The 27,516-nt window shown below is 38.4% G+C and overlaps 1 protein-coding gene across 1 annotated transcript in view; it reads right to left on the reverse strand.

The window, feature by feature from the left end:
- Positions 1 to 27,516, reverse strand: part of LOC150080782 (RING finger protein 150-like) — a 169,505-nt gene that overhangs the window by 41,510 nt on the left and 100,479 nt on the right. The window contains exon 2 of the mRNA XM_090380966.1: positions 17,395 to 17,648. Within this exon, the coding sequence (XP_090237092.1) occupies positions 17,395 to 17,648 (254 nt within the window). The remainder of the gene's footprint in view (positions 1 to 17,394; positions 17,649 to 27,516) is intronic.

Raw genomic sequence — 27,516 nt, forward strand, 5'->3', positions numbered from 1 at the left:
ATTACATTACTTGATAGATATTTTTATGGTAATTCCAAACACAAAAGGTATCAGAACCTATAGTACTCTAGTAATCTGTATGTATGGGAAGACAAAAGAAATATGATGATACTGGTTTGAATTTCTAAAGATAATATTCAGGAAATAAATGCAAAGGCATCTATTTCCTGAATTTTTTTCCAAAGAACAGTAAGGATAAATGAAGAAGAGGAAAACTTAGTTTAGTGTGTTTAAAGTTGAACTGTTGCCTAGTTGAGGAACATGTTCAGACTGGGTTTGAAGAAAGAGGTAGAATTACAGATAACTGATGATAATTGTGTAATCCTCAAAATTAAAAATATTTAATCTTAAAAAAATTTATTCATTGAAATTATTTGAAACTTATACACAGTGTACTCACAAAAAAGGTATTCCTTGCTATAATTATGAGAACATCCTTAAATCCAAGGGAGGTCCTACAGATTGGAACTGTGTACATTTATCCCCCATTTGCAGGGGAGGGGGAGTCAAAAGCAACGTAAGTAATCATAGACCTGTAAGCTTGACTTCTGCTCCAGGAAAAATAATGAAGTATGAAGTTAAAAAAATAATGCAGCATCATTAACAGGAATGTAGTTATATAACAAACACAGCGTGGCTTTGTTGAGGGGAGATCAAGTCTAACCAATCTGATTAGCTACTATGATGCAACAACTAAGAGAACTTGATGCCAAAAAACTTTATCATGTACGTAGATTTTAGTAAAGCTTTTGATACCATTCCACATGCAAGACTACTGCACAAACTGGAGCAGTGCAGCATCAGGTGCAAGTTAGTGCGACAGATAAAGGTTGGTTGAGTGGTAAAAGACAGAGGGTGGTTATTAATGGAGATCTCTTCTTGGATAGAATCCCTCAGGGTTCACTGCTCAGCCTTTGGATCTTAGAAAGGCTTTTGATACTGTTGCACATGGAAGACTGCTACACAAATTGGAGCAGTGTGACATTGGAGGCAAATTGCTGCTATGGATAAACGGGTGGTTGAGGGGGAGAAGACAGAGAGTGGTAATCAATGGACACTGCTCATCGTGGACTGATGTTATTAGTGGGGTCCCTCAGGGCTCAGTGTTGGGTCCATTATTGTTTTCTGTATTTATAAATGATATTGATGATGGTATATCGGGCTTAATGTCCAAGTTTGCAGACGATACAAAGGTTGGCAGGGTTGTCAAGGACACTACTGACACTATGCTGCTGCAACAGGATCTGGAAAGGTTGAGCAGATGGGCTGAGAGGTGGCAAATGAAGTTTAACATTGACAAATGTAAAGTACTACACATGGGAAACAGCAACCCCAGAGCAACGTATCAACTCTGTGGTACAACACTGACAGTAATAGAGAATGAAAGGGACTTGGGGGTGGTTGTGCAGGCAGATATGAAGTTCTCTGAGCAGTGCAGACGGGCTGCAAGAGTAGCTCATGGAGTATTGTCAATGATATACAGGAATTTTTCCAGCAGGGATAAGGAGGTGATTATTCCATTGTATAAGGCGATGGTCAGGCCACACCTAGAGTACTGTATACAGGTCTGGAGGCCTCATTTCAAGAAGGATGTAGAGCTGCTGGAACGAGTACAGAGAAGGGCAACAAGATTAGTGAATGGAACAAAGGGGTGCTCTTACGAAGAAAGGCTTAAGTTTTGCAAATTACAGTGTCTGGAGACTAGGCACCAGCGAGGTGATCTGATAGAGGTGTATAAAGCCTTGAATGGTTTGAGCATGCTCAATGCTGATGGGATTCTTCCTCTAGCTCAGAAAAATCACCTGAGAGGGCATAAATTCAAATTGAGGAAAGACAGATGTAGGATAGACGTGCGGAAATTTGCCTTTAGCCAGCGGGTGGTTGGTTGGTGGAACAGACTTCCATCCCTTGTGGTGGAGGTTGATAGCCTAAATAAGTTTAAGGCTCAGCTGGACAGGTATTTTGAACGAACAGAGGGGTGAAGTGGAAGTGGGTTTTATTTTTTTTTTTTTTGGCTGATGCTGCATAAGCTTGCTTTCTTGCATCAAATGCCTCTACTAATGCTAATGCTAATGCTTCTTATTGTTTAAATATTTATTGATATTGATGAAAGCACATCAAGTTTAATGTCTAATTTTGCAGATAATACAAAGGTAGGGGGTGATTAATGATAGAAATTAGGATATGCTACTGTAACAATACCTAAATAAATTAGACCGACAGGGCTGAGAAATGGCAACTAATGTTTAACACTGATAAATGCAAGGTACTGCATATGGGATCCCAGAATAACATTTCATTCTGGGAGTGAAAAATGAAAGGTATTGAAAAATGAAAAAGGACCTAAAGGTAATTGTATAGTCTGACACCAAGTTCTCTGAGCAGTGCAGACAGGTGATTATCCAAGGTGATTATCCATTTGTATATGTTGTTATTTGGTTTTTAGGAGCATTCAGACTATCCCATAGCAGACTATCGTACCACCAGAAAAAGGAATTGATTTGACCCAACAAGTTAGAAACTCATTTGTTGGTACATAATTCGGTTAAAGAGCACTGGGAGAACTACTTCCAAAAATCTCAAGGAAGAGGGGGGGGGGTCTTGAATTAGCATTAGCAGAGGCATATGATGCAAGAAAGCAAGCTTATGCAGCATCAGCCAAAAAAAAAAAAAACCCACTTCCACTTCACCCCTCCGTTCGTTCGAAATACATGTCCAGCTGAGCCTTAAATTTATTTAGGCTATCAACTTCCACAACAAGGGATAGAAGTCTGTTCCACCAACCAACTACCCGCTAGCTAAAGACAAATCTAACCTACATCTGTCTTTCCTCAATTTGAATTTATGCCCTCTCAGGTGATTATTCTGAGCAAGAGGCAGTATCCCATCAGCATTGAGAATGCTCGAACCATTCAAGGCTTTGTACACCTCTATCAGATCACCTCGCTGGTGCCTAGTCTCCAGACACTGTAATTTGTAAAACGTAAGCCTTTCTTCCTAAGAGCAACCCTTTGTTCCGTTCACTAACCTTGTTGCCTCTCTGTACTCATTCCAGCAGCTCTACATCCTTCTTGAAATGAGGCCTCCAGACCTGTATACAGTACTCAAGGTGCGGCCTGACCATTGCCTTATACAAGGGAATGATCACCTCCCTATCCCTGCTAGAAAAATTCTTGTATATCATTGACAATACTCCATGAGCTACTCTTGCAGCCCGTCTGCACTGCTCAGAGAACTTCATATCTGCCTGCACAACCACCCCCAAGTCCCTTTCATTCTCTACCACTGTCAGTGTTGTACCACAGAGTTGATACGTTGCTCTGGGGTTGCTGTTTCCCATGTGTAGTACTTTACATTTGTCAATGTTAAACTTCATTTGCCACTTCTCAGCCCATCTGCTCAACCTTTCCAGATCCTGTTGCAGCAGCATAATGTCAGTACCGTCCTTAACAACCCTGCCAACCTTTGTATCAACATTAAGCTTGATATACCATGATCAATATTATTTATAAATACAGAAAACAACAATGGATCCAACACAGAACCCTGAGGGACTCCACTAATAACATCAGTCCATGATGAGCAGTGTCCATTGATTACCACTCTGTCTTCTGCCACTCAACCATCCCTTTATCCATAGCAACAATTTGCCACCAATGCCACACTGCTCCAATTTGTCCAGCAGTCTTCCATGTGCAACAGTATCAAAAGCCTTTCTAAGATCCAAATATAAAATATCAAAGTTATTCCCTGCATCCAATTCTTTTGTGACAACATCATAGTATCCAATCAAATTGGTCAGGCAAGACCTTCCCTTAACAAAACCATGCTGTGTCTGAGATATAACTGAATTCTCGTCAAGATGATCCTGCAGTGCTTCTTTAACCAGTGCTTCCATTAATTTTCCTGGAACAGAAGTTAAACTCACAGGTCTATAATTACTTGTGCCAGCCTTTGATCCTCTTTTGTGAATTGTGGTTACATTTGCACATCTCCAGTCTGTGGGTACCTCCCCTGAGTCCAAGGAAGCTCTCATAATTATGGCTAACAGATTGCTTACTTATTTTGCTGCCTCCTTTAATATAACTGGATGGATCCCATCCACCCCAGGTGCCTTTCTTGTATTTGTCTTCAACAATTTCTCCTCCACTTTACTCTCAATTATTTCAAGATCATCTAGCTCACTGCCAGTATTTACTTCATCAATGGCATTCCCCTTCCTGAATAACTCCTCATGTGTGAATGTAGATGCAAAATATTGATTTAGTTTGTTAGCTACCTGAGCAGGATCATCAACAGTTGAACCATCGATATCAAGTGGACCAATCTGATTCATCCCCTTCCTTCTAGAGTTTACATAAGTAAAGAACTCCCTGCTCTTTTTCTTTGCATCCCTTGCCAAAGATCTCTCATAATCTGCCTTCGCCTGCCTAACCTCCTTTGTAACTTGGCTACAGATCAACTTATATCTATCATAGGCTTCTGTGTCACATGTGAATTTATATGTATCCCATGCATTTTTCTTCTCTGCCATATGTCTCATTAGTTTATCTGATATCCATTTAGGCGTGAACCTTGAACAATATTTCTTAGTTGGTATGTAAAGCCTAGTAGCTTCCAAGATAGGTTCTTTGAATGCTTCCCATTTTGAGTTTGCTGTTGGTAACATCACTAGTTGGTCCCATTGCATAGAATTTAAATACTGTCTCAGACCATCATAGTCGCCTTTACGAAAGCAATAACCCTTCCCTTTACCCCTGATGGTAGTTACCTCCTTGAGTAAATCCCACTTCAGCACACTGTGATCACTGCCACCTAGTGGTTCCTGTATATGCAGATTCTTAATGTATGAAGAATCACTACTGATAATCAAATCAAGAGTATTGCTCCCTCTAGTTGCCTCCCGAACATGCTGATTTAGAAAACAATCATCCAATAAATCCACAAAAGCCTTGCTAGTGTGTGAGTGACCAAACCACAAATTCCAGTCAATATCTGGGAAATTAAAATCCCCCATTATAAGATTCTCTGATTTACTGGCCCATTCTATTTCCCTGTACAGTTTCTTATTATACTCATCAGAGTCATTAGACCTATAGCACACTCCTACTCTCAATTTTGATCTCTCAATGCGTATGTCACACCAAACTGACTTGACACTGCACTGTCCAGCGATGCCGACTGGTTTCACTTCCTTGGATTTTATGTGTTTCTTAACTAATAGCATAACCCCTCCTCCCTTCCTATCCTGTCTATCCTTTCTGTAGATGTTGTACTCCCCAAATTCCAGTTCTGCATTACTTATATCTGAGTGACACCACGTCTCTGAAATCCCATCAATATCTGCCTTTGATGTTTTGAGCAATACCTCAAATTCATCAAATTTATTTACCAAACTCCTAGCATTGGTGTACATGCAAGTATACATGCACCTGTTCTTTTTCTTAGCTACCCTAACACAACCCATGTGTTTACTTGTACCGCAATGGCTCCCAGCAGTCTCTGAAATATCCTGCATCTTATTTTCCAGGCTGCTGCACATTCCAATAGAAGCAGTGCAAGAATCACTTTCACCTCTGCCAGTGGCCACTGTTAATCTATTATTCCTTGTATCCCCCCAAACTAGCAGTTTTCCGACCCAGCTAACACTGCCTCGATAGCATCAGCAAACATTCTTGCACCCTTTCTATTTAAGTGTATCCCATCCCTGTAAAAGCAGTCTCTCCTGTTAACAAGTACAGACCAGGCTGAAAAAAATTCTACCCCTTGAGCCTTGCACAATCTTTCCAGGGCTGAATTGATCGACAGGGCTCTCATCATATACTACCTCCTATCGTGTCTGGGCAGAATTGCAGACACTTTCAAATTCAACCCTAATTCATGGCTTTTTTTTTTTTCAACAGTGACCTGTACTTGTTAAGTAATTCCACCGGTCTCCTACTCTTAATATCATTAGTACCAGCGTGTACAACTATATCACCTTTTGTGCCCTTAAAAGATGATAAGATGATAAAAGATGAATTTATAGTTTTATCAGCTTCCTAAATCAAATAAAAAAATCCACAACATCTAAGATGAAATGAAGCATCTGAAATCAAAACTTCTACTGCCTCACAGTCAGCAAATAACAAGATTCTGGCTAGACAAGTGGCAGTAATAATGGTGGCATTGGTACTTATGTATTAATTGCAGAAATTATAAATCAAAATTGCATTCAGAAATGTGTGACACCTAATTTCTTTACCATCTGTTTATGCACATACAACTACCAGTGGATGAATTTTCATGAAATTTTATGTGCAAATCTTTTTGAAAAATTTATCAAGTCACTGCATTCATTAACCTTGAGTTAGGCATGCAGAATCGATTTGACCCAAAAATATTTTAGCAATTCATGTTTCATCTACTCCATCCACACAGCTGAAACTCCTAATAACTGTTTTTCAAAATGTTTCCTTTGAATTGCCCAGTGAAAATTCCAGAAATGTCTATTAATTATTGCACAATTAAGAAAAATTCAAGACTACATTAAACCTAATTATATGCATGTGTTGATTGGCATATATCATGTACAGTTATTGATGGAAAGCTTGCTTTACTGTTGCACACTTTTCCACAAATTGGTAACTCTCTGGCTCTGTGACGTTGATGTGTTGGCTGAAATCAAACTGTTGATATACACATTTCATGCAGCAAGGAGCACTCTTTACTGACAGGCTGGCATAAATTACAGCATTTGTTTAATTGAAGGGTTTTAAAATTTGCATACACTCACCAACAGGTCTAAAAGGAGTTTTAATTTCAAAAATTAATTAAAAATATAAGTTTTTAATATAGAACACGTATAACACATTTGTGTTGAAATTTAAATTTTTGTCTGCCTAACAGGATTAAAATTAGACTATATATGGAATTTGTTTTCTTAAAATTTGAGCTCTCTATGCAGGGTGGGTAAGAAATGCTGTCTGAAAGCCCAATTGGCTGAATGCTTGAGAAAAAATAAGGAGAAAGTACTCTAGGCCATTTTTGGATCAAAGGTATCATTTCCAAGATGTGGCTCATTAAAGTTATGTCATCTTCTGTTTTTGGGCAAATGTGCTAGTAGACATGACCATTGCCATGTTGAACTAGCTCAGCTTTCACTGGTAGAGCATATTTAAGGAGTGCAGTGATTCTAAGGTCTCTTAGCTTAAGATACTTGGGAAGAATGAATATGCACAAAAAAATCATCTAATCTTTGAAGGAATACTGTAACATACTTGACATTAGACACATGTAATGGTAATGCCACTGCAGCTCTTTGGGAAGACACCCACCACTATCTAAGTCTATCACCAACTGGATGTGAATGTCATTCAGTAGTTTGACTATGAGTCAATGAGCAGGGTCACGCCAAATGAAATTCACACCAAAAAAGACAGAGGGTACTTACACTTCGGGCATGAGTATGGTTGAGGAGGTGATTGTCACATTAGATGAAAGTCTCTAGTCACTAAGAGCATATATCCATCAGTTAGCTCTATGGATTACATTAAAGAAGATTAAAGGAAGACTGTTTAAGAGTTTGGGAGACAAACTTTTGTTTTTCCTTAGTTTGTTTAAATATCTTTTAAATTTTAATTTCTTTAATTTTATAATTTTAATTTCAGTAATTTTGTGAAGTTATCTGTAATTTTTGTAAATCCAATTCTTACCTTTTTCTAAAGCTAATTCTGCAAATATACATTCTTTTCAGTATCTTGTAACCTTAAATTTTTAAATTCAGTAATAGGTAAAATTTTGGCAATTGCTTAATTACTGCAATATTTTGTTAATTTGAATTCAGTAAAATCATTTCTGTAATATTCTGTTAAATTTAATTCTTACTTTAATAATGGTTGTTACAGAACCCACTTTGAATACTTCATCAAGGACATCATGACAGATGGAAACAGCTGTAAACAATTCACGTACAAGTCTCGAGTTGTTCACGTGTATATCTCGTGGTATGTATTCAAAGGTCAGTCTATGAGAAGAACCTAGCTCAACTAACAATTATTTTCTTTGTTCCTAATATAAGGAGTGTACCAATCTCAAATTAAAACCTGCATTAGATGAATTTGAGTCACTGAAGAAACAGGTGATTGCCCTAAGACAAATAAAACTAAGAACTTGTCAGAGACTTAAGTAACCAGTGCCCTAATTTCCCCCCTCCTTCCAATTGAGGCCTTGGAATAGAATAGAATAGAATAGAAAAGAGTTTATTGGGAGAGTCCACTGCCAGGAAAACAAGTAACAACCTTTGTAATAAGGATAAGCAGACTATAACCATGATGTGTCTACTACGAGCAACAACTGGTGGGGTTATCGAGTGTGTATTAGATTTGAAGGGGACATTACTGTTCATGCAGAAATTAATGATATCAATGTTAGGATCATACTGAAAAACTGCCACAAGTTAGGCCACACAACAGGAGGGACTATAGGCTGAAAACTTTGTGGATTAACTCAAGACAAGGGAATATACGTGGCTTTTGAGAGAAATTTTTATCAGTGCGGCACAGAAGGAATCAATTTTTTTGAGATGGAATACATTTGAATAAAGGTGGTACAAGGGTCATTCCAATATTATTGAGGAGGCATTAAGGGTTTAAGAAAACTGCTAGTTGAGGGGGGACACAGGATAATACAGATGTGTTTATCTGATGCCCTGAACCAAAGTAATACTGGTATGCATTTCAAGAGTTCTGCTAAGATGTGTCAAGCGCAGTGATATTTCAAACAAATGAGGAGATAATGTTATGGAAATAGGCTTAAACAACTTCACAGAGTTTATCAAGACAGTAAACTATAGAAGAATACCCAATCTTAACTTTGCCTACAGTAATGTAAGGGTGTGCTGACAATAAAATGAGTGAAGTTGAAATCCTGGCATAATAGGACTGACATAATAGGGCTAAGAAACATGGTGTGTCACCCAGAAATAAGGAATAACAAGTTTCACTATGGTATGTATAATACATTTAAGGGATAGGCAAGATAGAAAGGGTTGGGGGAAGGGGTCATGCTTCTTATCAGAAGTAGCCTGAGTGTGAAAAAAAAAACCTCCCCTAAATTCTGAACTTGCAATGCCATTATAGTATTCATGTGATGTGAAATAGTTGGTTACAAAGGTAAATGGTGGGAGTATACTTCAGACCAGAAGATTGTTGAAGGGTATGTAAAGAACCTCTACATGCAGATGAAATGGGTGAGAGTGTTAATGTCTTATTATGGGTGATTTCAATTGGCCTGTTTTTTAGAAGAGCAAGTGGAAAGTAAACTCATCATGGAGGACAGAATTTTTAAATAAACTATATGATCATTAGTTGTATCAGAATATTAGAGAAAATACTATGTGTAAGAAATATTCTATACCCAAACCAATTGATGTCATACAGCTCACAATACAGAAAACCATTAAAAGGAAGTGATCATGCAGTTCTTATTTGGAAGATGAAGAAAGATTCCAGTTGTTAAGAGCATGGATTTTAATTTCAGGAAAGAGGATTATGACAGTTTAAGACATTACATATCTTTATCAACTGAATACAGCACAATTATGGATCTACTTCAATAGTCACAGATGCGATGAATGAATATTTACCATTTAAGATGCTGAGATGGATGAATACAGAGTTAGTCAGTTTAACAGAGCAGAAAAAGATGGTGTTGGGTTACAGAGTGATGATAAGTACTGAAGACTGTAAGAAGTAGACCTCTAATAGTACCACAGAAAACTTTAGCTTGGCAAAGGGTTGAGTATGAGAGCAAAGAATGGGGATAAGGAGTTTTTCACATATGTGAACATAAAGAAGAAAATGAATCAGATCTGACCTCTTGTGTTGTAGATAAATTTAACAAGTATATTTCACTAATCTTTATAGATAAAAGACCCTTTACAGCAAGGAGAGGCCAAGCAAGTGAATTTAAGCAAATGAATCATGAAATTAGCAATACTGAAATTACAGTTATTATTAGTGTTATTATCATTAACCATATGGTGCAAGGAAGCCTGAGACTTTTGTTGCACTAGCCAAAAAAAAAAAAAAAAAAAAAATTGAGTTACCCTAAGAGAGAGAGAGAGAGAGAGAGAGAGAGAGAGAAGCAGAAGGGAATCTGCTTAGCTATTGACAGTTACTTATGAGCTGGATATAGGAAATAATTTTTTTTACACATTGTCTATTTGAATTTTAACAAAGCATTTGATTCAGTAATCCCTTGTGAGGATTACTGAATAAGCTGGAACTTGTTGGGATCACAGGTAAGATTCTAAAATGGATTTCAGGGTGGCTGAAGGGCAGGAGTCAGAGGATTGTGATTAATAATTATCTTCAGAGTAATCTAACCTTAGAGGTAGAATTCTCAAATATTAGTTCTGAAACCACTGTTGTTTCTAATTTTCATAAATGGCACAAAGGGATAGAGGGAGTTATGTTAAAATTTGTTATGTTAAAATATGTTAAAAGATCTGAGAAGAGCATCCATTAGGAAAGACTTCAACATATGGCTACAGAGCTTGAAAACCAGTCACCTTAGAGATAAATATGACTGAGGTTATAAGGCTATAGGAGAAGTAAAATGAATGAAGGCAAAGCTGTAAATGTCAAATTATTCCAGAACTAAGGATTACAGATTAAAATTGCAGGGAAGAGATTTGGACTGGGCTGTAGGCAGGATTTAGATTGACTTACTATAAGTTACCTTTATGAATAGTTGAGGCTCACAGCTTAGGTAAATCCAAAGGTATGTTTGTTATTATTCAAAGAATTAATCTTGGAAGCTACTAGGCGTTTCATACCAACAAAGAAATATTGTTCAAGATTTAGGGCTAAACGGATGTCAGATGAACAAATTAGACATGTGACAGAGGAGGAAAATGCATGGGATACATATAAATGAACATGTGACACAGAAGCCTATGATAGATATAAGCTGGTCTGTAACCAAGTTACAAAGGAGGTTAGGCAGGCGAAGGCAGATTATGAGAAATCCTTGGCAAAAGATGCAAAGAAAAACAGGAAAGAGTTCTTTACTTATGTAAAGAACTTTTTCATACTACAGTCAAGGATTTCCTCTTAGACACTATAAGATTACTTGCACAGCAGTTAAAACAAAGCTGAAATTAGGGACCAATTGTAGCTACCATGTAAACAGAGACAAGTGAAATTTAGTGAAAGTGTGTATGACTCATTTCTTTGAAACAACAGATGAATTTGAGATAAAGAAAAATCACTCTCTCCTAATTCTCTTATAGGATGCTTACGGTAGAAAACAGGTTGACCAGAGCCAGTGTTCGTGTTGGGAATATGCCTTAATCTTTGCCAATGGCTGTGTACAGCTGACCAGTGAGACTTCTTGGCATAGTAGTGTACAGCAGTGTTTCTCAATCTTTTTACTCTCGTGGCACATTTTCCAAAGAAGAAAAATTTCGCGGCACACCTACATAGTCATAGAAGAAGAAATTTCTAAATTTCGCGGCACACTTGGAAAATTTTGGAGCACACTAATGTGACGCGGCACACCCTTTGAGAAACACTGGTGTACAGTATATGTTGTATATGTTTTACTTCTTTATAGCCATTGTTGATCCACTGCTGGGCAAAGGCCTCTCCCAAACTTCCATCTTTTTCTATCTCGCGCTGTGGTTTGTCATTTTCTCCTGCAGGGTTTTACAGGCACCATAAAATTGTAAAATGTTTTAGCTCTTAATTCGCGGAATTAAAGCCTTTAGCTATTAAAAGCTAAAGGGATTAATGCTTAATCTTTTTAGCTCTTAATTCATGCTTTCTACAGCATCAGCTTTATTGCCTAATGGCAAGAGGTGCGAACAATGCATACCCAGCTCGCTCAAAATCAATTCGTTATGCGGAAAGCTGTACAATCTGCTTCCTTTGTTGAGCAAAGTTGTACAATCTGCTCTCCAAGTCAGGGCAGATAGAGCTCTTAGCATGTTCAGCTTTTTCAGAGAGGTAGTATGTATTACTTCAATGTAATGACCAAAGGGAAATCAAAAAAGTTCACTACATAGAAGAATTCACTATATGGAAGTTCATTACAGAGAGGTCCAACTGTACATATATAAATGGATGTTTTGGACATTACTCAAGATTTATCAGCACCAAATTTTCAGCACACGTTCATTTGTTCATGGAAAAGTTTTAGGACCAGTTCTGAGTAGACACCCTCCAACACTGAAATATATATATATACAAAGGGTACTAGGAAAGTTTTGCAATACAGCTTTGTTTATTTAATTTTTTCAAAGTAATTTCCTCTACATTCAATACACCTCTCCATCCCCCGAAACCAATCTTTAAACCAGTTCTGCCAAGTTTCACTAGGGAGTAAAGCACACTCGTTGTCCCAAGCCCGTAGAAGGTCCTCATCACTGGAAAACCGCCTCCCTTTTAGCTTCATTTTCACATGCGGGAACAGTGCAAAGTCGCAGGGAGCAAGGTCTGGACTGTAGGGAGGGTGCTCGAGAAGTTTCAGTCCTGTCGTGGTCAAATATTCGGTGCAGGCTTTGGCGCGGTGAGCTGCAGCATTATTGTGATGGAGGTACCAGGTGTCCATTCTTGACTTTGGCCGCAGGTTCTTCATAGATCCAATGACTTTAGGCAGGCATTGTTCAGTATACCACTTAGCTGTGACTGTCTTCTGTGTGTCCAAAACGACACGTTCCACAATTCCACTCGATTTGAAAAATACAGCTATCATTTTCTTCTTTACAGATCGGGGTTTTTTTTCTGACAATTACGGGTGTGTCGTCATCATCAAAGACCCAAACTTTGTTTTGAGCCTTGGTCGGCAGATCGTAATAGTACAGCCAAGTCTCATCACCTGTCACGATGTTGTTCACATACCGAGATTGTCCCTTATCAAACTTTTTTAACATCTCCCGGCACCAAGTCACAAGTCGTGTCATCTGCTCTTCAGTCAGTTGATGCGGCACCCAGAGAGAACAAAGTTTCTTCACGTGCAAATGATCATGCAGAATCGAACGAATTGCTGGTGCATTTAGGCCCAAAGTATCCTCTATCTGTTGGTAGGTCACTCGCCTGTTTTCGTCAAGCATTTTCCTCACAGCAGTAACATTTTCCTCCATAACTGACGTTCGTGGCCTTCCCGGCCTCTCAGAATCCTCCAGAGTGAAATTTCCCCTTTGGAATTCTCTATACCACCTGAATATCGTTGTACGATGTGGACAATCATCATCTAGTGCAAGAGTCATTTCTTCTAAGCACTGGTCTATGGTTAAACCACGCACAAAATTATACCGCAAAACTGTCCTTATCTCATTTCGTGACCACGATGCCATCACAAGCACTTTACACTCTCACTACTAATGAATAACTGAGCCCATCGACTTGGCGCGGCGGCTACTATGCACGTATGAACGTCTGAACATGCAGCAACAAGCAGCTTCCTGTGATTCATTGTTGCGTCATATTGCAAAACTTTCCTAGTACCCTTTGTATATAGAATTGTAATATTACAGCAATTAAAATGTTAAAATAAAATATTACATGTTAAATATAGAACGAATCGATTAATGTCATCGTGAGATAGAACATTACATCGGACATTAGATATGCCATAATTAGATAAGTTATAGTGCAAGAACCCTCCACAGTTTGAAAATCGAGGCAGTTCCCAGCCAACCATACCCCCGGTAAAAATGAAAAAAACATATATAATAGGTTAATTAATATAATAAGCCTTACGTGGGAAAAGGTATTTTGCAAGGGACTTTTTCGAGGGCTAAACCCCTACAAAATATCCAACCCTAGTTAGGCTGAGCTATCAGTTTCTGTTGTCATCTGCTTGTATAACTAAGACCAAAATGAGTCCATAATGACGAGTAATAACATTAAAAGGAGAACTAAGCAAGCCAAATAAGAGGGAGACAGGCTAAGTGTACAGGGGAAATGTGTTAACCTATTGACATGAAATTTGATGCAAAATCTCTAAGAATATTCAAAATAAGTCCAAAATATAAGTTCAAAATATTCAAAAAATAAATGTCATCCAGCCTGTATACTAATAAATTACCGTTTAGACATACCCCCTTAAATATCGGCTTGCCTAGTACTTATTTGGCTTGCTTTGTACTTATTTGGCTTGCTTAGTTCTTTTAATGTTATTATCCGTCATTATGGACTCATTTTGGTCTTAGTTATACAGGCAGATGACAACAGAAACTGATAGCTCAGCCTAACTAGGGTTGGATATTTTGTAGGGGTTTAGCCCTCGAAAAAGTCCCTTGCAAAATACCTTTTCCCATGTAAGGCTTATTATATTAATTAACCTATTATATGTTTTTTTCATTTTTACCGGGGGTACGGTTGGCTGGGGACTGCCTCGATTTTCAAACTATGAAGGGTTCTTGCACTATAACTTATCTAATTATGGTGTATATATATATATATATAATTATGAATAAAAATTAAAATTAAGTAAAGAAAGAAAATGGATTTGAATTTGAATAGAGATAAAATGGAATATCAATAATATGAATTATGGATTTGCACATAACATTAAAATAATTTTCTATATATATATATATATATATATATGCCCGTTTCATATTTCCTCCTGGAGAGGTTCTGGTTCAATTCCTTAGCCCTCCCAACACTGCTATAAATTTGAAACATGAACACTAATCTTTTTCAAAATTTCAGGACTTATTTTGAATATTCTTAGAGATTTTGCATCAAATTTCATGTCAATAGGTTAACACATTTTCCCTGTACACTTAGCCTGTCTCCCTCTTAAAAAAATTGTCAAACAAATCCCACCTCAGTAACCAATCATATGAACATTGTGTGGCTTTGGTAAACAGGTCTGAAGTATGATACAGAAATATTTAACCCATGAGGTACATTATTTGATTGTCAAACATGCCTAAAATGTAACACAATGCATGCATTATCTAATCTATTTTATTTTTTATTATTTTTTCCACTGTGACAGCAGATGAAAAATACATCAGTTTTGTTCAAATATAGCATTAGTAGAGGCATATGATGCAAGAAAGCAAGCTTATTCACCATCAGCCAAAAAAAAAAAAAAAAAAAAAAAAAAAAACACACCACTCCCATTTCACCCCTCCGTTCGCTCGAAATACCTGTCCAGTTGAGCCTTAAATTTGTTTAGGCTATCAACTTCAACAACAAGTGATGGAAGTCTGTTCCACCAACCAACCACCCGCTGGCCAAAGGCAAATTTCCGCACATCTATCTGACATCCGTCCTTCCTCAATTTAAATATGCCTTCTGAGCTGATTATTCTGAGCAAGATGAAGAATCCCATTGGTATTGAGCATGCTCAAACCATTCAAAGCCTTATACACCTCTATCAGATCACCTCGCCGGTGCCTAGTCTCCAGACTCTGTAATTTGCAAAACTTAAGCCTTTCTTCGTAAGAGTAACCCTTTGTTCCATTCACTAATCTTGTTGCCCTTCTCTGTACCCGTTCCAGCAGCTCTACATCCTTCTTGAAATGAGGCCTCCAGACCTGTATACAGTACTCAAGATGTGGCCTAACCATTGCCTTATACAAGGGAATAATCACCTCCTTATCCCTGCTAGAAAAATTCCTGTATATTATTGACAAGACACCATGAGCTACTCTTGCAGCTCGTCTGCACTGCTCAGAGAACTTCGTATCTGCCTGCACAATTACCCCCAGGTCCTTTTCATTCTCCACCACTGTCAGTGAAGTACCGCAGAGTTGATACGTTGCTCTGGGGTTACTGTTTCCCATATGTAGTACTTTACATTTGTCAATGTTAAACTTCATTTGCCACCTCTCAGCCCATCTGTTCAACCTTTCCAGATCCTGTTGCAACAGCATAGCGTCAGCGGTGTCCTTGACAACCCTGCCAACCTTTGTATCGTCTGCAAACTTGGACATTAAGCTTGATATACTATCATCAATATCATTTATAAATACAGAAAACAATAATGGACCCAACACTGAGCCCTGAGGGACTCCACTAATAACATTAGTCCACGATGAGCAGTGTCCATTGATTACCACTCTCTGTATTCTCCCCCTCAACCACCCCTTTATCCATAGCAGCAATTTGCCTCCAATGTCACACTGCTCCAATTTGTGTAGCAGTGTTCCATGTGCAACAGTATCAAAAGCCTTTCTAAGATCCAAGTATATAATATCAAAGCTATTCCCTGCATCCAGTTCTTTTGTGACTGCATCATAGTATCCAATCAAATTGGTCAGGCAAGACTTCCCCTTAACAAAGCCATGCTGTGTCCGAGCTATAACTGAAGTCTTGTCTAGATGATCCTGCAGTGCTTCTTTAACCAGTGGCTCCATTAATTTTCCTGGAACAGAAGTTAAACTCACAGGTCTATAATTACTTGTGTCAGCCTTTAATCCTCCTTTGTGAATTGGGGTCACATTTGCACATCTCCAGTGTATGGGTACCTCCCCCTGAGTCCAAAGAAGTTCTCATAATTATGGCTAAGGGTTTGCTTACTTCCTTTGCTGCCTCCTTTAATATAACTGGATAGATCCCATCCACCCCAGGTGCCTTTTTTATGTTTATCCTCAACAATCTCTCCTCCACTTTCCTCTCAGTTATTACAAAATCATCCAGCTCACTGCCAATGTTTACTTTACCTACATCATTCTCCTTCCTGAATAACTCCTCATGCGTGAATGTAGATGCAAAATACTCGTTTAGATTGTTAGCCACCTGAGCAGGATCCTCAACTGTTGAACCATCAATATCCAGTGGACCAATCTGATTCATCCCTTTCCTTCTTGAGTTTAAATAGGTAAAGAACTCTTTTCTGTTTTTCTTTGCATCCTTTGCCAAGGATTTTTCGTAGTCTCCCTTTGCCTGCCTAATCTCCTTTGTGACTTGGTTACAGACCAACTTATATACATATACATGATATATCATGTATATATATATAAGTATACTTATATACTTATATATATACATGAGATCTCCGGACTAGAACTGAGATCCTGGGCCAGAACTATTATTTCTATATACAAAATAAATCAAATAAGCATGGATATGGCAAGGATAACTGCATGTATACTTTTATGATGAGTTACAGGCTAGTTTATTAATAAACAATAGCAAGGTCATTGGCTACCAACTAAAATAATATTATAAAACTATGGTAAAGCCAAAAAATGGCCAATTCTCTCATTCTCATCAGGTTTCCTGTGTACTGCAAGCAAAATAATAACTGGGCATGGCTACAACATGCCTCTTCCAAGTCAGTCAGGTATCCAATGCATATTTAGATAATACCTTTCAGTAATACAGTGTTTATGAAACTAAAAGTTATTTTAAAGTAAGCTTATTATTTTATCATATATTATACACTCACAGACAGTAGGTCCTTGTTGTGGATATATCTGAATCTCTGGATATAGTAAAATACCAACCAAGCAAGGGATATAATCATTAGTATAATGAAAGATATAGAAACAAAGAGAACTGAAGTGCGATTGATGTTGGCATAGTGGAAGGAATTGTGGGTACCAACAGTGATATGCATCATGACTTGGGTGCCATTGTCAACGAGTGCTGCAATCTCTTCACCTTTTTCTTTAGGAATGAATACAGACACCATCTGGAACACTGTAAAAATATTACACAATTCATTACCATAATATTAAAAAAAATTTGGATAATGTGAATTATATATACAGTTTTATGTTTATTTATACATACATGCATGCATGCAGGTAGGCATGCCCATATTGAGAGAGAAGTTTTAAATGCCTATTCTTTTAACTGTACAAATAAGAAAGTGATTGGAATCTTCCCTTTGCCCCTCATAAAGATAATGAAATCACATCAAAATCTATCTCAACTGAGCCTGGAATCTAAGTACCTTTAAACAGTTATTTGAGTAAATTTAATGACCAGTTTATTTTTAATTTTTTTTTTTTATTTTCTACTTATACATTAATTTTTTATAATTCAGTTAATTTAAGCCTAAATGGGTATCAGATGAATTAATAAGGCGCATGGTAGAGAAGAAAAATGCAAGGGATGCTTATAAATTATCAGGCGACACAGAAGCCTATGGCAGATATAAGCTAATCTGTAATCAAGTCACAAAGGAGGTTAGGCAGACGAAGGCAGATTACGAGAAATCTTTGGCAAAGGATGTAAAAAAAAACAGCGAAGACTTCTTTACTTATATAAACTCTAAAAGGAAGGGGATGAATCAGATTGGTCCACTTGATATCAATGGTTTGACTGTAGATGATCATTCTCAGATCTGCCCAACTAAATGAGTATTTTGCATCTACATTCACACATGAGGAGTTATTCAAGGAGGAGAGGGCCAGATGTTTATCAAACTCTAACAGGGAGCTAAGTGGTTTTGTTATAACCGAGCAAAGTGGAAGAGAAATTGTTGAAGTTAAACATAAGGAAGGCACCTAGGGTGGATAGAATCTATCCAGTTATATTAAAAGAGGCAGCAAAGGAAGTAAGCAAACCCATAGCCATAATTATGAAAGCTTCCTTGGACTCAGGAGAGTTCCCTGTGGACTTGGATGTGTAAATGTGTCCCCAATTCACAAAGGGTGACACAGGTAATTACAGACCTGTTAGCCTAACTTCTGTTCCAGGGAAAATAATGGAGTCGCTGGTTAAGGAAGCCATGCAGAATCATCTAGACAACACTGCGGTTATAGTTCAGACACAGCATGGGTTTGTTAAGGGGAAGTCTTGTCTGACAAATTTGATTGGATACTATGATGTGGTCACAAAGGAATTGGATGCAAAGAATAATTTTGATATCATATACTTGGATTTTAGGAAAGCTTTTGATACTGTGGCACATGGAAGACTACTGTACAAATTTGGGCAGTACGGCATTAAGGGCAAGTTGCCGCAATGGATAAAAGGATGGTTGGGTGGGAGAAGACAGAGTGGTTATCAATGGACACTGCTCTTCATGGACTAACATTATTGGTAGAAATTCCAGAAGAGTTGGTTTCTAATGGGCAAGTGGACTGACTAAATTACAATATTTATACATCTTTATAAAAGTAAAATATTAATTATCCATGCATGGATTATTCTGTTTGCATGCATGATTTCTCAATTTGGTTTTCTATTAATTTTTGTTACTTTATGAATTTATTGAAGACTTATGAATTAACAGTATATACCTATACACTGAGTTGCACTTTTTCATTTTTCTCTGACGCCCCTTCTACTTATTCACTTCCACCAATACTATATTTTTAAACTTTATGGTTCCCATTACTTGTGTCCATGGTTTCCATTTACTTGAAATGGAAATAATATCTTATCTCCATTTCAAATTTCAAGTAATGCAGATAAGATTTATTATCACAGTGCATGATTTCCTGTTTATTTATTTATTTATTTTTAGTTATCATAACTTGATAATTAAAAACTTGTGTGTGTGTGTGTGTGTGTGTGTGTGTGTGTGTGTGTTTAATGGTGTACAAGCTGCTGTGGCTATAGTGCACCTATTCATAGGAATGTTGAAAAATAAACACAGCAGCTTGTGCACCATTAAACACACACACACACGCACACACACACACATGCACGTTTTTAATTATCAAGTTATGATAACTAAAAATAAATAAATATACAGGAAATCATGCATATTAAATAATTAATACGAAGACAGTTCAATTTCATTTCATGTCAGAAACTAATCTAAGTCATTTGTACATTCCTATTTGTTTCAAATAACAGAAAATTCATTAATATTTGGTGTTTTCACCAATGATATGATTTAATGTTATCCGTTCTCGGAGATTAGCCCGAGAATGAAATATCGAAGTTCGATGTTGTCGATAATGTGGACAGGCAATCAAAATATGTTTGACTGTTAGATGTTCAGAGCAGTGTGAAAACTGAGGAGGATCATCGCCTGTGAGTAGATGGAGGTGAGTCAGATGAGTAAGCCCTATTCTAATCTGTACAAGTACCACCTCTTCTCGCCAAACTATCTGAACGCATGAGTGCCAAAATTTTGGGTCCTGTTTCAACTGAAAAAGTTTATTATTTGTTTGTTTATGCCATAGCTCTGTCCACTGTGCATGGTATGCTGTTTGAATTATGATATTATAATCAGAAACTGGAATGAAGACAGAGGTTAAGTCCAAGGTTGACAGAATTTAGCAGAAATATCAGCCAGTTCATTCCCTTTAATGCCTGAATGAGTTCACTCGTTGCTGACGATCTTCAATTTTCAACAGCAAATTCCTGATTTGATTTAAAACAGGGTGATCCTTATGAGAGGGATTCTGCACCGCTCTAATTCAGCTGAGAGAGTTGGTGTAAACTAAATATTTCACAGATGGGTGAAGAATGATAGGTGGACAGGACCGGGGTATGTCTGCCAGGGGCAAAGGTTGATGACATTGTAGAGCGAATATCATCTTTTAAGGGCACAAAAGGTGATATAGTTGTACACGTTGGCACTAATGATATTAAGAGTAGGAGACCGGCAGAATTACTTAACAAGTACAGGTCACCGTTGAACAAAAGCCGAGAATTAGGGTTGAATTTGAAAGTGTCTGCAATTCTGCCCAGACACGATAGGAGGGAGTATATGATGAGAGCCTTGTCGATCAATTCGGCCCTGGAAAGATTGTGCAAGGCTCAAGGGGTAGAATTTTTTTCAGCCTGAACTGTACTTGTTAACAGGAGAGATTGCTTCTACAGGGATGGGATACACTTAAATAGAAAGGGTGCAAGAACATTTGCTGATGCTATCGAGGCAGTGTTAGGTGGGTCGGAAAACTGCTAGCTTGGGGGGGAGACAAAGACCAATAGATTGACAGTAGCCACTGGCAGAGGTGAAAGAGATTCTTGCACTGCTTCTATTAGAATGAGCAGAAGCCTGAAAAACAAGATGCATGATATTTCAGAGACTGCTGGGAGCCACTGCGGTACAAGTAAACACATGGGTTGTGTTAGGGTAGCTAAGAATAGAAACAGGTGCAGGTATACTTGCGTGTACACCAATGCTAGGAGTTTAGTAAATAAATTTGATGAATTTGAGGTATTGCTCAAAACATCAAAGGAAGATATTGTTGGGATATCAGAGACGTGGTGTCACACAGATATAAGGGATGCAGAACTGGAATTTGGGGAGTACAACGTCTACAGAAAGGACAGACAGGATAGGAAGGGGGGAGGGGTTATGCTATTAGTTAAGAAACACATAAAAAACAAGGAAGTGAAGCCAGTCGACATCGCTGGACAGTGCAGTGTTGAGTCAGTTTGGTGTGACATAAGCATTGGGAGATCAAAATTGAGAGTAGGAGTGTGCTATAGGCCTAATGACTCTGATGAGTATAATAAGAAACTGTACAGGGAAAAAGAGTGGGCCAGTAAATCAGAGAGTCTTATAATGGGAGATTTTAATTTCCCAGATATTGACTGGAATTTGGGGCTGGTCACTCACACACTAGCAGGGCTTTTGTGGATTTATTGGATGATTGTTTTCTACATCAGCATGTTCGGGAGGCAACTAGAGGGAGTAATACTCTTGATTTGATTATCAGCAGTGATTCTTCATGCATTAAGAATCTGCAGATAAATGAACCACTAGGTGGCAGTGATCACAGTGTGCTGAAGTGGGATTTACTCAAAGAGGTAACTACCATTAGGGGTAAAGGGAAGGGTTATTGCTTCCGTAAAGGCGACTACGAGGGACTGAGACAGTATTTTAATTCTATACAGTGGGACCAACTGATGATGTTACCAACAGAAAATTCAAAATGGGAAGCATTCAAATAACTTATCTTGGAAGCTACTAGGCTTTACATACCAACTAAGAAATATTGTTCAAGGTTTAGGCCAAAATGGATGTCAGATGAACTAATGAGGCATATGGCAGAGAAGAAAAATGCATGGGATACTTACAAATTAACACATAACACAGAAGCCTATGATAGATACAAGTTGATATGCAACCAAGTTACAAAGGAGGTTAGGCAGGCGAAGGCAGATTACGAGAAATCCTTGGCAAGGGATACAAAGAAAAACAGCAAAGAGTTCTTTACTTATGTAAACTCTAGAAGGAAGGGGATGAATCAGATTGGTCCACTTGATATTGATGGGTCAACTGTTGATGATCCTGCTCAGGTAGCTAACAAACTAAATGAATATTTTGCATCGACATTCACACATGAGGAGTTATTCAGCGAGGGGAATGCCAGAGGTGTATTCAACTCTAGCAGTAAGCCACAGAATCTTGAAATAACTGGGAGTAAAGTGGAGGAGAGATTGTTGAGGATAAACATAAAAAAGGCACCTGGGGTGGATGGGATCTATCCAGTTATATTAAAGGAGGCAGCAAAGGAAGTAAGCAAACCCTTAGCCATAATTATGAGAGCTTCCTTGGACTCAGGGGAGGTACCCATAGACTGGAAATGTGCAAATGTGACCCCAATTCACAAAGGAGGATCAAAGGCTGACACAAGTAATTATAGACCTGTGAGCTTAACTTCTGTTCCAGGAAAATTAATGGAGGCACTGGTTAAAGAAGCACTGCAGGATCATTTAGACAAGACTTCAGTTATAGCTCGGACACAGCATGGCTTTGTTAAGGGGAAGTCTTGCCTGACCAAATTGATTGGATACTATGATGCAGTCACAAAAGAACTGGATGCAGGGAATAGCTTTGATATTATATACTTGGATCTTAGAAAGCCTTTTGATACTGTTGCACAGGGAAGATTGCTACACAAATTGGAGCAGTGTGACATTGGAGGCAAATTGCTGCTATGGATAAAGGGGTGGTTGAGGGGGAGAAGACAGAGAGTGGTAATCAATGGACACTGCTCATCGTGGACTAATGTTATTAGTGGAGTCCCTCAGGGCTCAGTGTTGGGTCCATTATTGTTTTCTGTATTTATAAATGATATTGATGATGGTATATCAAGCTTAATGTCCAAGTTTGCAGACGATACAAAGGTTGGCAGGGTTGTCAAGGACACTACTGACACTATGCTGCTGCAACAGGATCTGGAAAGATTGAGGAGATGGGCTGAGAGGTGGTAAATGAAGTTTAACATTGACAAATGTCAAGTACTACACATGGGAAACAGCAACCCCAGAGCAACGTATCAACTCTGTGGTACTATACTGACAGTGGTAGAGAATGAAAGGGACTTGGGGGTGGTTGTGCAGGCAGATATGAAGTTCTCTGAGCAGTGCAGACAGGCTGCAAGAGTAGCTCATGGAGTATTGTCAATGATATACAGAAATTTTTCCAGCAGGGATAAGGAGGTGATTATTGCCTTATATAAGGCAATGGTCAGGCCACACCTAGAGTACTGTATACAGGTCTGGAGGCCTCATTTCAAGAAGGATGTAGAGCTGCTGGAACGAGTACAGAGAAGGGCAACAAGATTAGTGAATGGAACAAAGGGGTGCTCTTACGAAGAAAGGCTTAAGTTTTGCAAATTTCAGTGTCTGGAGACTAGGCACCAGCGAGGTGATCTGATAGAGGTGTATAAAGCCTTGAATGGTTTGAGCATGCTCAATGCTGATGGGATTCTTCCTCTAGCTCAGAATAATCACCTGAGAGGGCATAAATTCAAATTGAGGAAAGACAGATGTAGGATAGACGTGCGGAAATTTGCCTTCAGCCAGCGGGTGGTTGGTTGGTGGAAGAGACTTCCATCCCTTGTAGTGGAGGTTGATAGCCTAAATAAGTTTAAGGCTCAGCTGGACAGGTATTTTGAACGAACAGAGGGGTGAAGTGGGTTTTTTTTTTTTTTTTTTTTTTGGCTGATGCTGCATAAGCTTGCTTTCTTGCATCAAATGCCTCTACTAATGCTAATGAATCAAATTTTCTAGAGCTAGTTGTATTGCAAATAGTTCTGCTGAAAAGTTTCTGTACTCGGGTGGAAGAGAAGCAGTTATGATTGCAGAGAGAAACACTGTTACTGCTCCAACAGTTGAATAAGATTTGGAACCATCAATATATATCGGTAAGAAGTCAAAATAGTTTTGAATATGGCTAGCATGGAGTTGTTGCACATTCAGAGTCAGTAGACGATTCTTTCCCCATCACAGGTCGGTTGAGGAAAGGGAGTCCATGGTGGGTGAGAATAATGCTTTATCTGCTGCCTACTGCAGAGAGGAACATTCCAATTTTGTGATATTTTAAGTAGCTGTAGGCCTGCTGGTTGTATTTTATTTGGTTTATTTCTATAGAGATTGTGAAATGATGGATTAAAGAGGTAGGGCTGAATGGGGTGCGGAGAACAATTTTGTATTTTGACTGCATATTTAAGTAATAACATTTTTCTGCGGAGGTACGGGGGGGGTTTCATGGGCTTCAATATATAGACTATAGGTTGGAGATGTTCTATAAGCACCAAGAGCAATCCACAGCGCATTGTGTTGTACAGGATCGAGCCAGCATAATACACACTTTCGGACAGAATCATAAACTGGGGCACCATAATCCAAACAGGATCTAATCAGTTCTCTATACAAGAACAGCAAAGTTGTACAATCTGCTCCCCAAGACAAGGCAGATAGAGCTCTTAGCATGTTCAGCTTTTTCAGACAGGTAGTATGATTACTTTAATGTAATTACCAAAGAAGTTTAACTTGCTGTCAAGTATCAATCCCAAGAATCTAATATTGTTGGCAATCAGGATGATGGAATTTGATAACCAAAGTTACGGGTCTATATGCAATTTATGTTGAATGCAAAAATGGATCTCAACTGTGTTCTGATGGGAAAGACGATATCCATTAAACTCAGCCCACTTTTGTACTTTATTGAGGAACACCTGCAATTGCCATTCAATAGATCTCATGTTCTGAGAATGGAAAGAAATAGAGAGATAGAGAGATCATCAGCATAAAGATAGGCTCCACAGTATTTGGAAGTTCTTTTGTAATGGAATCAATTCTAAGGGCAAATAGGGTTGCGCTCAATACCGACCCCTGTGGTACTCTTTCCTGCGAGAATGTAGAAGAAAAAGAGTTTTGGTATCGAACCTGGAAAGAGCGGCTCTAGAGGAAGTTCCTAATAAATATAGGCAGATTGCCTCTTAGACCAAGATTATGTAGGTCACCGAGAATGCCATACCGCCAGGTAGTATCAAATGCCTTCTCTATATCGATGGAGACCATAACAAGGTGTTCGTTTTTCACAAAGGCATTGCGAATTTCAGATTCAGCCTTGATCATCAGATCTAAGGAGGGCCTATTTTTGCAAATGCCATGTTGACAATTACTCAGTAGATGTTGGGTTTCAATAATGCAGGTGAGTCAACTGTTGATCATTTTTTCAAGAATCAAGAAATTTCAAGGGATCTTTTCCAGGTTTCAAAAAGGCCAAAACTGTAGCATGGTGACAAGAGGTTAGATAAATATTTTCCAGGAAGATCCGGTTAAAGAAGACTAGCAGCAGTTGTAAGTTTTCGTCATTGAGATGCTGCAGCATGACATAATATATGCCATCTGGCCCAGCGGCACTGTTTCGTGTTGTTCTGATGGCTTGTAAAAGTTCACAATATTCAAGAGGCTGATTATATGGAAGTGACAGTGAGGTTTTAAAGTTGATGGGTCTCTGTTCTGTGGCGGTCTTTTTTTGGAAATTGAGAGTGTAGTTTGATGTAGCTGAGACTTGGGCAAAGGTTTTGCCCAAAGCATTTGCTATATCTAGAGGACCAGAGAGTTCTTGCCCATTGCAGAAAAGAATTGGGGAAGGGATGAAACTTCCCAGAAAGCTAATTTTCTTCCATATTAATCTGGAGTCAGTATTTCTGTTGATAGTAAATGCAAACCAAGTCCAAGAATCTTTCTTGGCTTGCCTTTGAATGAACCGTGCTTTTGCCCTTAGCTTCTTGTAGTTAATTAAATTAGCTGTGATTGGAAATTGACAGAATAAATTGAATGCTTCATTTTTTTTTCCTTCTTCGCGTTCGTGCACTCTTTGTTCCACCAGTAGTTGAAGTGCTGTCGGGTTGGGAAATTTGATAATGGAATTGAGTATTTAGCTGCAACTAAAATATGGGATGTGATATAATCAGTTACTTTATCTATAGGCTGTAGTTCAATAGTTTTTTTGTCCAGAGTGATTGCTGACTGAAATTTAGTCCAGTTGGCTTTAGAAAATTTCCATTTCCTGCAGGTTTGATCTAATGGTGGTTGTGCAGTGAGCAGGTTACAAAGAATTGGAAAATGGTCACTGCCCGTGGGATCGTCCATAGTGGACCACTGAATGACTGGAAACAGTATCGGGGAACAAATTGAGAGGTCAATTGCAGAAATCTGTCCAGCAAGTAACTATATATGGGTGTGTGCACCACTATTAAGAATGGCGAGGTTTTGTTTATCTGGTAGAGCTCACTATTGACACACGGACATTGCAGTACTCCAGGATCACGGTGGTGAATCCCAACCTGACCCCAGAAGTATCAAAACCACCATGCAACCTTTAGTGAAGGAAGACATTTTGTCATAAAAGCGAATTTGAAATATGAAAGAAATACTATTAAAATGAAATAAAAGTACAACAAGACAATGAATTTAAAATGCACTAAAAATTCCTCTCTTAAGCGGACTAAAACTTTGACAAGTGTCATGTTCACAGGGTGGAATGAAACTTACGAACCATGTGTGTTCGGAATCTTATAAATAGGAGATTAGTCTTTGGTAAGCATGTGCTTGAATAATCACGAATCAGATAAGAGAAATGGACGTCAAATGTAATTTCATTTCTAAAGTTTTGGCAATCAATAATTTAGTATAATTATGTTGAATATTTAAAATTTTGGCTTCATTAAACAGGAATGTGTGGTTTTCATTTATTGCATGAAATGCTAGTTCCGATGCATTCACACATGATGGATGGACTGATGCTTCATGATGCTTAACCAATGGTTTGAGCAGGCTCAATGCTGACAGGATACAACTGCTTGCTCAGACTAAGAACCTCAGGGGGGGGGCATAGATTCAAATTGAGGAAAGACAGTTGTAGAACAGATGTACAGAAGTTTGCCTTTAGTCAACAGGTAGTTGATTGCTGGAACAGACTTCCATCTGTTGTGGAAGTTGATAGCTTAAATAAATTTATGGCAGAACTAGATAAACATTTTGTGTGACTGGATGGGTGAAATTGGGAAGGTTTTTTTTTTTTTTTTTTTCGGCTGATGCTGTATAAGCTTGCTTTCTTGCATCATATGTCTCAACTAATGGTAATGCCAATACTAACATTAAGACCAGTGAGTTGGTATGCAAATCGAAGCAACTGCAGGTGAACTACAGTGCATGCACGGGTCAGGACATGGTATAAAAAACGCCGGATACTGAGCTCCGTTAATCAGTGTTACTCTTGTGTTTCAGATGGGAAAGGCAGCGGACTTAAGAGTTTGACAAAGACCAAATTGTAATGGCCAGGCGACTGGGATAGAGCACCCCACAGCTGGTGGGGTGCTCACAGTCAGCAGTAGTTAGTACCTACCGAAAG

Source organism: Mastigoproctus giganteus, chromosome 9 (genome assembly GCF_048544385.1).
Source record: "Mastigoproctus giganteus isolate SK-2022 chromosome 9, ASM4854438v1, whole genome shotgun sequence".
In the NCBI taxonomy this organism is placed as follows: Eukaryota; Metazoa; Arthropoda; class Arachnida; order Uropygi; family Thelyphonidae; genus Mastigoproctus; species Mastigoproctus giganteus.